Source organism: Marmota flaviventris, chromosome 14 (assembly GCF_047511675.1).
Source record: "Marmota flaviventris isolate mMarFla1 chromosome 14, mMarFla1.hap1, whole genome shotgun sequence".
NCBI lineage: Eukaryota > Metazoa > Chordata > Mammalia > Rodentia > Sciuridae > Marmota > Marmota flaviventris.
The window spans coordinates 6,060,704-6,075,595 of NC_092511.1; the positions used below are offsets into that span (position 1 = coordinate 6,060,704).

The window sequence follows — 14,892 nt, forward strand, 5'->3', positions numbered from 1 at the left end:
TTGTGTCCACCTACAACTAAAAACTAATATTAAAAAAAAGGGGGGGGGGTGTAGATATTACTCAGTGGTTAAGCACCATTGGATTCAATCCCTGGTACAAAAAAAAAAAGTAAATTATACATTAAAAATCAGCAACCATGGGGACTTGGAGATGTTTCTAAGGTCATCAATGCCTCCTCCAGACAAATAAGCCTTATGATAAATGCTTATATATCTTCACAGGCAAAGTATATTTAAACATGTAGAAGCACACACATAATCATACACATGATATATATGTAAGATACAGAAATATATTCAAGTGTCTATGTGGCTCCACTCGCCAGTCTGGGGTACTTTAAAAAACCAAGTAGACGCAAAGCCATCAATACACTTTTTATAGAACTCTGTACACACATAGCTAAAACCTTCAACTTTGTAACACAAGAAGTTTTAAAAATTAGTTTGTGTTAATAGGACATCTTTCTTATTAAATAAACTTCTTAGGAATTTATTTATATACTACTATGCAAGTAATACCATCTTAGGTCTTCATAAATGAGGACAATAAATCAGGCAAGATGGCACACATCTAAGTCCCAGCTGAGGAAGGAGGATCTGAGCCTAGGATTTCAAGGCCGGTCTAGGCAACACAGCCAGATATGTCTTTTTAATAGTAGCACAGTAAGCCTGAAGTAGCAGTGCATGCCTATGATCCCAGTGGTTTAGGAAGCTGATGCAAAAGGATCACAAGTTCAAGGTCAGCTTCAGCAACTCAGTGGAGCCCTAAACTCAGTGAGACTCTATCTTAAAAAATAAAAAGGGCTGGGGCTGTAGCTCAGGGGTAAGTGTCTGTGGGTTCAGTCCCCAGGATCTTTCCTCTACACACCCCAAAAAAGCAGACAATGATAGGTGGCTACCTAGCATGTGAAGGCCTGGGTTCTATCTCCAACACCTCAAAAAAAAAAAAAAAAAAGAAATTAAAATTAATGACAATGAAGAGAAATAGGAAGATGATTGGTCTTTTTTGTTGTTGTTTTGGGTACGGGGATTAAACCCAGGGGTGCTTAATTACAGAGCTAGGTTCCCAGCCATTTTTATTTTGAGACAAGGTCTAAGTTGCTTAGTGCATTCCTAACATAAGTTGCTGAGGTTGACCTTGAACTTGTAATTCTACTGCCTCACCTCTTGAATCACTGATTACACGGGTGCACCACAACATCCAGCTTGTCATGTTTCTTTATATGACTCTACACAGATCTGTCCCAAGGCTGACAACCTTCTTGGTATTCTATACAATACAGATTTCTCTTCTTGCCCAACTAATTAACCTATAGTTTCTCTAAAGTATTATTTTGACACTTCTAAGTACCTTCAAATAAAGAATTTTCACTCAGATCATTTAATTTCCCAATCCCCAATCTCTTTTTAAGACCAATCATTGTTGCTCCTGTTATACTCCAACATTACAGAAAAAGAATTGTAAGAATTTCTGAACAACTCTATTTTTAAGCCAAATACCACAGTTACTTGATACTTTTCTTTTTTAATGAAAAACCACTCCTATCGAAGACCCATGTAATATGCTTGTCATTCAAAAATACAAGTATGGCTTCTTTTTGTTTTTGTTTTTTGCAGTACAAGGGATTGAACCCACGGGCTTGCACATGTTAGACAAGTGCCCATCCACGGAGCTACATCCCAGTTTGTTAACATTTTATTTATTCTATTTATTTATTTAGAGACAGGGTCTCCCAAATTTGCCCAAACTAGCTTAAGGCAGCTGAGAATATGGGCATATGTCCCCACACTCAGCTCAAAATATATTTTTAATCTTACCTTCAGGTGGCTCTCTGTCTACCAGTCCTTTTGGAAGCAACTCTTCATCATCCACTTTTAAATAACCACATACTTTTGGAGACTGTAAACGTGAAACATTCTTGATATCTTCTGACTTATAAACTAACATTCTTTTGTCCTCAGTATCATTAACAAATCTCCAAAGTGGCTAAAACACAAAGTATACATGTCAAGATGGAAAAAATTAAAACTCCTAAATATTAAATTCTTACAATGTTCTATTTTTTAAATATTTTTTTTTAGTTGTAGATGGACACAATACCTTTATTTTTTATTTATTTTTATGTTGTGCTGAGGATGGAACCCAGGGCCTCACACATGCTAGGCAAGCACTCTGCCACTGAGCCACAATCCCAGCCCTCTTACAATATTCTTTTGCTTGTTCTTAGATAACATTAAGTAAACTGACTGGACATTTTACCCAAAATAAATCATTTCTATTTTTATCACATGGATTTCTATGCTAATAAATTCATATCCCTCATTATTTTATCTGTACATGGGGAAAAAGCATTAATTTGTAAAAGTTACAAAATCTTTTAGAGGATCCAGAAAAAAAATATGCCTGTACTTTTCCATTAATTCATTCAAAGATTTCTATGTAATGCCAACTGTATACTGGCACTGTTAGAAGGCATACTAATTTTGCAATAAGTCAGACAAGATTTCTATGAATGTGGAATTTCCATTTTAGTTTCCTTTAACATTTAGATATTTGATATGTCTGTCATACTAATTTTTTAAAATATTTGTTTTAAATGTTGATGGACCTTTATTTTATTCACTTATTTTTATGTGGTGCTGAGAATCAAACCCAGTGCCTCACCCGTGCTAGGCAAGTACTCCACCACTGAGCCACAACTCTCCAGCCCCCATACTAGATTTTATGAATAAAAAAGGAAATAAAAAGATTTTTAAAGAGAGATGACTAAAAACTTGCAACAATATGCCTGAAATTTATTAGTTTCAGGAAAGTTACTTTATAAAAATCTGCATTTCCAGTAAATCAAACTCACGGGTTCCAAAGGTTTCCCAAGTCAAAAGGATGTTCCTGTGTTTACAAAATAGTTATCTGTAAAGACAACGGTCTCAACAGAAATAGGCAGCTTGTGGGGAATGCATAAAAAAGAATTTAAAATTTTAGGCTGGGGATGTAGCTCACTGGTATAGTGTTTGCCCAGCATGCACAAGGCCCTGGGTTTGATCTCTAGCAATGCAGAAACAAAACAAACTTGTTTCTCCATCAGGGAAATATGAATCAATGAGATACCACTTCATATCCTTTAGGATAGCTATAATTAAAGACAAATTCTGGTAAGGATGTAGAGAAATCAGAACCCTCATAAATGTTGACAAAAATGTGAATCCTCATAAATGTTGACAAAAATGTGAACTTTAGTTACCATACGATCTAACAATCCTACTCCTAGAATTTATTTAAGAAATGAAAACATATACCCACATGAAAACTTGCTCATGAATGTTCACAGTAGCTCTGTTAATAATAGCCAAGAAGTAGAAACACCTTAATCGTCCATCAACTGATGAATGAATAAATATGTTATATCCAAACAATGGAACATTATTCAACAATAAAAAGAAATGGAAGTACTAATACATGCTTCAACATAGATGAACCCTGAGAATATTGTTCTAAGCAAGAAGGCTATAAGGCCAAGGAAATGCCAGCACCATACTCTTGAATTTCCCAGTTTTCAGAACCATGAGTAACGCCAGTAACCCTAGCAACTTGGGAGACTGAGGCAGGAGGACTGAAAGTTCAAGGCCAGCCTCAGCAATTTAGCCAGGACCTATCTCAAAATAAAAAGTAAAAAAGGGGTTAGGCATGTGGATCAGTGGTTAAGTATCCCTAGGTTCAATCCCTAGAATCCACCAAAAACAAAAACCTCTATTCTTGATAAATTACCCAGTCCCAGACATTCTGTTATAGCAGCAGTAAGGGACTAAGACAACAGCCTAAACATTAATAGTCTCCAACATACTGCAAGATTATATATTTCTTTTTTCATACTTACTGATGGGTGACAAAAGACTAATGGCCACATGGTTTGAATGTATTTTTAAAATATAAAATTTTTAGCACCAGCATCCTGGCTTAACCCTACCAGCAAATACACCTGAAAATTTCATTTACACCAACTTTTTAGTTCTCCCACAGATGATCTGTTTTGGTGATGATTTGGACTACCCAAAGCATTACTGTTTTCCAAAAAACATGGAATCAACTTCAACTCACAAATAAATGGCATGTTCTGTTTTCTAGACTGGTATCTGACAAGTAGATACATGCCTGACACAAACATGGTAACCACAGTCCTGATTTCGACCTAGTGCTTCAGTGGAAGAGTGGCCGGAGACTGAATTTCTCTACAGACTTACCAGACTATGAACTATAACCTTTTACCGATCTAACATGTGGATAAATAAGACTTCACCTTTTTCTTTGAGAATGTTTATATCTGGAGTAGGATTATTAGAGAAAAATTTTAAATGCATGAGAGAAGGAATGTTTTCTCTTCCTATATCCATCCCACATGTTCCTCTGTCAATTGTGGTACTTTAGAAATACAAGGTGAATCTGATGACAGCTTCCTAGACATATAAAAAGTATCATCCTTGTTTTTCTTTTTTGGTACTGGGGATTAAACCCAGAGGCACTTTACCACTAAGTCACATCCCCAGCCCCAGACCCTTTTATTTTTTATTTTGAGACAGGATCTTATTAAGTTGCTTGCAGCCTCCCTTAGTTGTTAGGCCTCAAAAGTGCATCCTCCTGCCTCAGCCTCCTCCCTGCTGGAATTACAGGTGTGTATAACAGCACCCTGCTTCATCCTTACTTTGAAAGTCATCTATTGTCTTCCTTGTGAAAAGCAAAAAAAAAAAAAAAAAAAAAAAACCTCTTTAAATATAAGGAGAAAAGAAATAATTAATTTTAACCTTTGCCATCTTAAAACAACTAACAGAGATATAAGCTACTACAAAAAGATCACATGTAGACTTACCTCTATGTTATATTCTGCCCCATCTGTGTTGATTCTTATTATGACATCATCATCTCCTATATGGGCTAGGACTCTAGAGTTAGGCTCACCTTGAGAAGAAAAGTAACATTTTTTATTATTAAAAACCAGGTCAAATAATAAACCACTCATTAAACTTATTAAATCCTTCATCAGATTGAAATGTGCATCATACTACAAATTCTGCCAACAAAAAACAAAGGCCCCAGAAAGAAGCTAGATATTTTTCACCTTCTGAGGAGGTATAATCATTTTAAATTTATCAATTTACCAAAAACATACCAAAAAACTTGTAGATATTCTTCCAGAATAACCTTACCTAATTTTAGGTGAGAAAGAACTAAGAGAAGGCAAAAAATATGATCTGTAATATACAGATCTTAAACTGTGCTTTGGAGATTTCTATGCCGTTTCTTTTTTTTTTTTTTTTTTTTTTATAATTGCAGAAAAAAGTTCAAAAAGTAAACTGTAGCCAGGTGTGGTGGCATACTCCTGTAACCTGAGCTGCCTGGGAAGGAAGATCTCAAGTTTGAAGTCAGTCTGGGCAATTTATCAAAACCCTGACTCAAAATAAAAAATAAAAAATAAAAAAACCTGAGCCCAATCCTTAATACTGCAAAACAAACAAACAAACAAAAACCTGCAACTGCTTGCTTGATATATTTTCTCAAATAAATATAAAAGTAGGCTATTTGGCTGGGTGTGGTGGTACACACCTATAATCCCAAGGTCACGGAAGGCTAAAACAGGAGAATCTCAAATTTGAGGCCAGCCTCAGCATGTTAGCAATATCCTTAGTAACTCAGTGAGATTCTGTCTCCAAATTAAAAATAAAAATAATTGGGGGAGGAGCTGGGATTGTGGCTCAAAGGTAGAGCGCTTGCCTAGCACCCGTGAGGCACTGAGTTTGATCTCAGTACCAAATAAAAATAAAATAAAGGTATTGTATCCACCTTCAACTAAAAAAATATTGTTAAAAAATAATAATTGGTGGAGTAACAGAGTGATAAAGCACCTCTGGCTTCAACCCCCAGTATCAAATAATAATAATAATAAATTATAAGTTCCCCTAGTTTCCCTGATTTAAGTCTCATTAAGAAAAGCCTACTAGGTTGGGGTTGTGGCTCCGTGATAGAGCACTTGTCTCACACATGTGAGGCACTGGTTAGATCCTCAGCACCACATAAAAATAAACAAACAAAATAAAGATATTATTGGGGCTGGGGATATAGCTCAGTTGGGAGAATGCTTGCTTTGCATGCACAAGGCCTTGGATTCGATCCCCAGCACCAAAAACAAAACAAAGATATTATTAAAAGAAAAGCCTACAGTCCTTGCATAAAGAAATGAGAAGGTTAAATCTGTATCATTTGAAATTAATTTTAATCATCAAATCAGCCAGCTAGCATGACATGCTAGGTAACACTCATTTCCTCCTGTTATAGTGTTTCTTCTTTCAAATTTAGTACAGCTCAAACAGAACCATAGCAGAACAGCACTCCTATGAGAGCAAGCCCTTCCCCCACCAACCTATCAGAAGAGATTATATAATTATGTTAGACTTAGAGAACTAACCCCCCAGACATGAGGACAAAATCCAAGCCCCATACTAACCAACCACATGTCCACTGAAGAAGTCTTGCCATTTTATAGTGTACTCGCTTTCATCTTCACCATCCACCACCACAACTTTGAAATTTTGTGAAAAGCGTTCGGTACTTGATGTCAAGTACAATTTAAAATGCCTAAAGAGAGAATGCATTCAGAGTTCACTCTATGCATATTTAAAAAAAAAAAACAAAAAACTAAACTTTCTTAACATTCTTGATAAGTTGACAGTAAAAAAAAAAAACAAACACTATGTAAGTTATAACTAAGGTATTTAGAGCAACATACCTCCTGTAAAGACAAAAGAACTCTGGTCTAACTGCAAAACCTTGGCAGGGCAGACCAAAAGAAACTAACTGGAGGAGAGATTCAAAGAGCTTATGAGTTTCTCTTTCCTACAAAATTGATAATAAGTAAACACATGTATTTGGATAACCAAAGCAGAATTCTTGCTTATCTGGAAAAATTATTACTAAAGATTAATATTATTATATATCATTAACTGAACAACTACTTAATGTTATATACTCTATGTTATCTCCACGCAAGTCAGAGCTGAGGCATGGAGGTTAACCAACAAACTGTGAAACTAATGCAAAGTTACACAGCTACTGAACAGTGAAACTAGAGACTAACTGCTGTATTTCACAACCTGGTGCTCTGCTGCCTCTAGCAATCAAGCTGAGTACCCTGTGGGAAAATTCTTAATGCTATGCAAATTAATAAATAGCTGCTCTCTACATTTAAAAGCACTCATGAGTCCCTCCTCCTCAAAAGAACTTATCTTGAAAACTATATACCCAAAATTACCATTAGGAAAATAAAAACAAAGCCTCCAATGCAGACATTAAAATATGCCCTTCGGATCTTTAGATGGGGCTTTTTGTTTTCTACAGTTTGTTGCTCTGACAAAAAAATTGGGATGGTGAGCAAGATTTTTTCAATTATTATTTACAGAGCCCTTTCAATGTGCTCATGAACACCAAAGACAAAGAAAGGCATGCTATTTATCTCAGCCACAGGAACAAATTTTGTCAGCTGTGGTGTTGAAAATATGAAATGTTGCTTCCCCATGGGTCTGCTTGAGTCTTTGAACTGCCAGGAAGAAATCCAGACTGGAACAGTTCCTGGGGCAACAAATATTTTTAACTTTTGAGCACACAAGGTAATTTTAGTTTGCTTGTGGTTTTTAGTGGTTAGAGTGAAAGAAACAAAATAGAACATTATTTCCTAAAACTTTAGAACATTTTCTCCTGCTATCCAAAACTGTATCTTCCCACACATTCTCAGTCATAATTTTTTTCACCTTCAGTTATGATGAGAACTGTCAAGAGCAACCCTATTACAAAGCATCCCTATTATAAATCCTTATTATTTAGCTTTAAAGCTCTCTATGAATCATATTATTTTTAAGGTTCTTTCAAAATTTACCTTAACTTATCCTCCTAAAGTTATGTAAAATTATTTACTTACAAACTTAAATTTATCTTTCTTTTGATTTCAGAATTTACTGTAATAACAGACTAGTACTAACCAGTCTGGATTACCATTATTTTCCTATTTTTTAATGGTCCATCTTATCAGGCATCTTACTTTTTTAGGAGAGGGGGGTGGAGACGGGGGTACTGGAGATTGAACTCAAGAGTCACTCAACCTCTGAGCCACATCCCCAGCCCTATTTTCTATTTTATTTAGAGCTTAGCGTCTCACTTTTGCTGAGGCTGGCTCTGAACTCACGATCCTCAGGTCAGCCTCTGGAGCCACTGGGATTACAGGCATGCGCCACCACGCCCAGCCCTTACTTTAATTTCTTTCAGTCCTACCCTCCTCAAATAATTCGAGATAATTCACCTTTAGGAAAAACATCTAGCTTTAAAAAAAAAAAAAAATCTGAAAACATTATAAAAAAAAACATTTGCAACTTTTTTGTTAAGTTAGATAAGTATTTCTTTCTTTCTTTTTTATTGGAGCTGGGGATCGAACCCAGGGCCTTATGTATGCAAGACAAGCACTGTACCAACTGAGCTATATCCCTAGCCCTAGATAAGTATTTCTCGATGTACACCAAAGAGGAAATACAAATTTTAAACATTTTCCTTTTTTTCATAAAATTAATTAATTCAGTCTTCTCAGCATTCTGTGCTTTCCAACCTTTGTGTAATCTTGGCTTATTTTTTTCCCTTCCATTATTATTTTAAAACAATCTACTTATTTACCATTACCACTAAGTAACTGATGAACTCAGTTAATCCCACTTTAAGATTGGAAGCCATCACATCACAAAGTCATGAAAAGCTCATTTGTGTTTACTATAAATTACTGCGATTTCCAAACTTGTTTGGATTCCCTGCCCGGGCCTTGAACGCACCCATGCCTGGCTCTCCTTGACCAGATAACAACCCTCTCTGAAACCTCAGCAGTGCCTCATAAATTCTGATGTCAAGATCTGAATTTACTCCCTACCTTGAAACATCAAGTCATGTAGGTCATTAGTCTGCCATCTGCCCTTGTATTTCATTTGCCAGAACCCTGTTAGCTCTAAGTTCCCAAGACACTCCTCTTTGTAACTTTTTGTGCTATAAAAACATTTTCTTCCCTGAGAGCTGGGCTGTTCTCTGGCCCAGCTTTCGGGTGAGACAGTTGCTGGCCAGTTTTCTTTGTGTACACAATATAAGCTTGCTTTAATTTGGTTTAAAAGTAGAGTCGGTGGTCTTTTCCTTGTGTTGTGGTTCAACACAATAAGTGTATTCACAAAGGTGAGGTCAGTCATAATATGCACTCATCATGTCAACTCTTTTTTTTTTTTTTTTAAGCTCTAATAACACAATGTAGTAGAAAAGGAAGGCTACTGGGATTTGATTCTGAAAACCCTGGCTCAAATCCTATCTCCTCCACTTACTCACTCTTTGCCTTTGGCTTTAATCTACGAACCTAGCATTCATCTATGCAAATGGCAAAAATATTGACTAAATGACTGGTCTGAAGGTTAAATAACCTGTTTTAAAGCACCTGGCATGAAATTCTCATAAATCAGCAGACATATTTCCCATTAAACATTTATTAATTAGTTTGTTTATTTATTTATTTATTTTTGTGGTGCTGGGGATTGAACCCAGAGCCTTGTGCAAGGCAAGCATTCTACCAACGGAGCTACATCCCCAGCCCTCCATTAAACATTTAAGATCAAAACTATGAAAAATAAATTACAAACTTGCCCATATTATTTAACATTTTCTTTTTCTTTTTTTCCCTTGTGGTGCTGGGGTTTGAACTCAGAGCCCCAAACATGCTAAGCAAGCACTCTACCACTGAGCTACATCCCCAGCCCAACATTTTCTTAATGAACCAATGTCGTCTATGAGACATGGAAGAGAAATACACAAGACATACAAATATTTGCCCCTTGGCAAGGATTTTACAGGCCACCCCAAATCAAGCTTTAACAGAAACCCAGAAAGCTTAATCTTGAGTTCTGCTTTCTTTCCTTTCCCCTTGCTCTTACTCCTTCCTTGCAGTTTATCATATCCATTTCAACAACTCTCATCAGTACAACAGACACAACACAAACCTTGGAATTAGGCCTGTGCTCAAATCCTGTATCAACCATTTACTAGCTGAGAGATTTTAGGCACATTATCTAACATCTTTGCGCCTTTTATTTATTTTTCTTTTTGTGTCTTCAAAAAAGGAATAACAGCCAGGCATGGTTGCACATGCCTGTAATTGCCTAAAATAATCAGTAATGTACAGTAATGGACCAATTTCTTTAATGTTCTAAACACTACTACAATTTAGTAGTCAAAAAGACAATCCAATAGAAAAATGGTCCCAGAATGTGAAAAGTCAACTGACTGAAAAAATAAAATAAATGAACAGGTGCTCATTTTCACATAAAATGAAAATCAAAACTACAGAATACCTTCCCCTGGGCTGGGGATATATAGCTCAGTTGATAGAGTGCTTGTCTTGCATGCATAAGGCCCTGGGTTCAATCCCCAGCACCACAAAAAATAAATAAGTAAATAAATAAATAAATAAAACATTCACATCCTTGACTGAATAATTATCCTATAAATGTAACCTTTAAAAGCACCCAAAAGAGGGCTGGGATTGTGGCTCAGTGGCAGAGCGCCTGCCTTGTCCATGTGAGGCACTGGGTTCGATCCTCAACACCACATAAAAATAAATAAATAAAGGCATTGTGTCCATATGCAACTGAAAAAATATTTTTAAAAAACACACCCAGGGGCTGGGATGTAGCTCAAGCGGTAGCGCGCTCGCCTGGCATGCGTGCGGCCTGGGTTCGATCCTCAGCACCACATAGAAAACAAAGATGTTGTGTCTGCCGAAAACTAAAAAATAAATATTAAAAAAAAAAAAAAAAAAATCTATCTCTCTCAAAAAAAAAAAAACCACACCCAGGGCTGGGATTGTGGCTCAGCAGTAGAGCACTCGCCTTGCACAGGACCCGGGTTCAATCCTCAGCACCACATTAAAAAAATAAAGGCATTGTGTTGTGTCCATCTACACATACATAAATAAATAAATAAATAAATAAAACACACCCAAAAGAGCTGGGAATGGTGGCACACGCAAGTAATCCCAGCAACTAGGAGGCTGAGGCAGGAAGACTGCAAGTTCAAGGGCAATCTCAGCAACTAAGCAGGACTCTAAGCAATTGGGGAGACCCTGACTCAATCAAAATTTAAAATTTTTAAAAAGGGCTAGGGGAAAAAAAAAAAAAAAAAAGGTTAAGGAAGTGACTTAGTGGTAAAGAGCTTCTGGGTTCAATCCCTATCCCACCACCCAAAAAAGGTATATCTACAAAGCTATTCATTAAAGCGCTGTTTGTTATAGCAAAAAAAATCAATTTGATTAAACAATATCCACTTGTTGAGTACTAGTCAAGAGTTGCTAAATTCTATGCACTGGAAATTATGTGACTGTTTATAATAATGTGTATCTATATTGTCTGTATCACCTACAGTATTCCAGTATTTGAGGGAATATTTCCAGGAGGCTCTTCAGATACCAAAATCTGTGGATGTTTGAGTCCCAAATATAAAATGGCATATAACCTCTCCTATACTTTAAATCATCTCTAGATTACTTATAATACCTAACACATGTAAATTTTATACAAACAATTGTACAGTTCACAGAAAAACAGAACAAATGAACTGGACATGGTGGTGCATGTCTGTAATCCCTGAGGCTGAGGCAAGAGGATCACAAGATTGAGGCCAGTCTGAGCAATGTAGCAAGACTCTTAAAAAATTAAATTTATGGGCTGGGGATGTGGCTCAAGCGGTGGCGCACTCGCCTGGCATGTGTGCGGCCCCGGGTTCGACCCTCAGCACCACATACAAACAAAGATGTTGTGTCCGCCGAAAACTAAAAAATAAATATTAAAAAAAAAATTTTAAAAGGGTGGGGATGTAGCTCAGTGGTTTTAAAAAAAAAAAGTAGCTATTGGCTATTGGGAAATGCTATGTGTTGCTTGATTGAGCATTGTCAGTAGGTTTTATTCTAGGAATGTACATTTTTATGCATTCACTTTTCTCTAAATTTTTTAGTTAATCTCAGGATTAATGTTGTATGAGAAATAGATAAGTCTGAATTTTTTTTTTTTGTAATCTATTAGAACAAAACATTTGATTGTTGCTGTTGTTGTTGTTATGATACTTTGTAGTTTGTGCTTTAATTATCCACCACTTTTCAGGAATTTGTATTAATAATGATACTCATTTTCTACCTTCATGTTTCATATATAAAAAGACTTGAAGGATTATATAAACCACCACTAAGTCTTTTACTCTTCTTATTACTGATCCTAACTATGCCTTTTCAAACTCTACCCAAGTTTGCCATCTGTCTCTAATCTCAGACTCTTACAGAACTTTTAAAGAATAATGCACCAGAAACCACAGACCAGAGACTGATAAGACTTAATGGGTAAGATGGATCTGAACACTAGGCCCCAGGGTTCAGAAGTAATCACATGTGTGAATAAGGAAAGACAATATAACCATCAAAATCCCTGAATGATAACTGAGAATCAATAGATCTGAATTTTAATTTTGATTCTGCAGCAGCATTAGCAATCTAAGCTACTATTTCAGAGAAAGCATAAAATACAGCACTGAAACAAGAAAAAAAAAAAAACTTGCCTAATATAAGCAAGGCCCTGGGTTTGACCTCCAACACTACAAAAAAATTAATACATAAAACAAATAAATACAATACTATATTGTTAGGGAATAATGACAGGAAAATCTGTATATACTCAATATAAACAAAATTTCTTTCTAAGAGTTTTGATCAATAGTTGGTTTAATCCATGCACACAGAATTCAGATACGGAAGGCCAGCTATACCTACACATATCATGTGCACAAAAGATTCATGCGCCAAAAAACATACAATAAAAATTTTTAGAAGTTTACACAGGATGGGGCTGGGGATGTGGCTCAAGCGGTAGCACGCTCTCCTGGCATGCGTGCGGCCCGGGTTCGATCCTCAGCATCACATACAAACAAAGATGTTGTGTCCACCCAAAACTAAAATAAATATTTAAAAAAAAAAAAAAGTTTACACAGGATGTATGGTCATGAAAATGTGAATATAATTTAAAAAAACTGAAAAACATTAAAATCTCTCTAGTATTTTTATATTTTGGAGTACCGGGGATGGAAACCAGGCCTCTCACATGCTAGGCAAATGTTCCACCAATGAAATACATCCCAGCCTGTATGTAGTTGTTTGTTTGTTTGTTTGTTTTTTGGTACTGGGGACTTAACCCAGGGAATATATACCACTGAGCTCCATATCCCCAGCCCTTTTTATTCTGAGACAGAGTTTCACTAAGTTGCTGAGGCTGACCTTGAACTTGTGATCTTCCTGTCTCAGACTCCCAAGCTACTGGGATTTCAGACAAACACTACCATACCCAGCCCCTAAGCAGGCACACATATTACTTTTCCTAGATTCCTTCAACAGATGAATGGATAAAGAAAATGTGTTACTTATACACAATGGAATATTACTCAGCCTTAAAGAATGAAAATTACAGGCAAATGGATATAATTAGAGAATATCTTCCTAAGTGAAATAAGCTAATCCCCAAAAACCAAAAGCCAAATGTTTTCTCTCATAAGTGGAGGCTGTAAATAAATAAATAAGTGGAACAGGGGGATAGGAAAGAATAAAGGAACTTTGGAGTAAGGAAGATGTGGGGTTGTGGGGATGGAAAAGACAATAGAATAAGATAGACATTATTATCCTATATACATGCATAATTATACTACTGGAGTGACTCTGTACCATGTACAGCCAGAGAAATGAGAAGTTGTGCTCCATTTGTGTGCAATATGTCAAAATGCATCCTACTGTAAAATTTTTTAAAAAATTAAAATAAAAAAAAAATGGGATACAAGTCTATCCTATAAACAAACAATAATTCAGGCCAGTTACATTCTCCTAGTGTTTATTTTTTAATACTGGATAAAAAGTTTCTTTACAGACTCTAGAATGAGGTCTGCAATTACTGAACTGGTTTGTATCTGCAAAACATGGGCTGGGGTTGTGGCTCAGTGGTAGAGGGCTTGCCTAGCACATGGGAGGCCCTGGGTTCAATCCTCAGCACCACATAAAAAAATAAATGAATAAAATAAAGCTATGAAAATAAAAAGTTACCTCATTTTTTAAAAATGCTCATTTAAAAAATAAATAAATAAATCTGCAAAACAGCATGGATTAAAATTACTACCCAAATCAAGCACATCAATCAATTTATGGTTGAAATAAGAGGAGCTCAATTTTAGACCCAGTCCACCATTATGTGTGGGGTCTATGTGTGGGTCCTAAACAAAACATTTTTCTCTATCTCATGTCCTCACACATAAAGTAAAGATAATATTTAGTACCTGGTTGGTTATACTGAAAATGTAAAGTATTATAAGCATTCAATTTGTAAAAATCCCTAGCTGGGCGGGGTGGCACACACTTCTAATCCCAGCAGCTCAGGAGGCTGAGGCAGGAAGATCACAAGTTCAAAGCAGCCTCAGTAACTTAGCAAGGCCCTACACAACTAAGTGAGACCCTGCCTCAAAATAAAAAATAAAAGGGACTGAGGATGTAGCTCAGTAGTTAAGTGCCCCTGGTATAATCCCTGGTACCCCCACAAAATAACCCCAATATCCCCCAAATAAAAACAATAAAAAATTAAAATTCCTTCTTAGAATCTCATAAACATTTCACCATAATTAATACCTTTACATCACTCACTTTTTAAGAAAACACTCATCAGTATGAATTTCAGAATAGGAATCATGTATGACAGACTATAATTATATCAATTACAAATCTTTATGATGTGATTTTTCCTAAGATTTCTGCTTTTGCC

General features: G+C 36.1%; 1 protein-coding gene across 1 annotated transcript in view; it reads right to left on the bottom strand.

Annotated features, from left to right (window-relative positions):
• The window catches only part of Adam17 (ADAM metallopeptidase domain 17), a 55,132-nt gene that overhangs the window by 27,865 nt on the left and 12,375 nt on the right, over nucleotides 1-14,892 (bottom strand). Inside the window, exons 3-5 of the mRNA XM_027937737.2 lie at nucleotides 6,495-6,625; nucleotides 4,863-4,951; nucleotides 1,819-1,987 (exon numbers count right to left, since the gene is read on the bottom strand). Of these exons, the coding sequence (XP_027793538.1) occupies nucleotides 1,819-1,987; nucleotides 4,863-4,951; nucleotides 6,495-6,625 (389 nt within the window). The remainder of the gene's footprint in view (nucleotides 1-1,818; nucleotides 1,988-4,862; nucleotides 4,952-6,494; nucleotides 6,626-14,892) is intronic.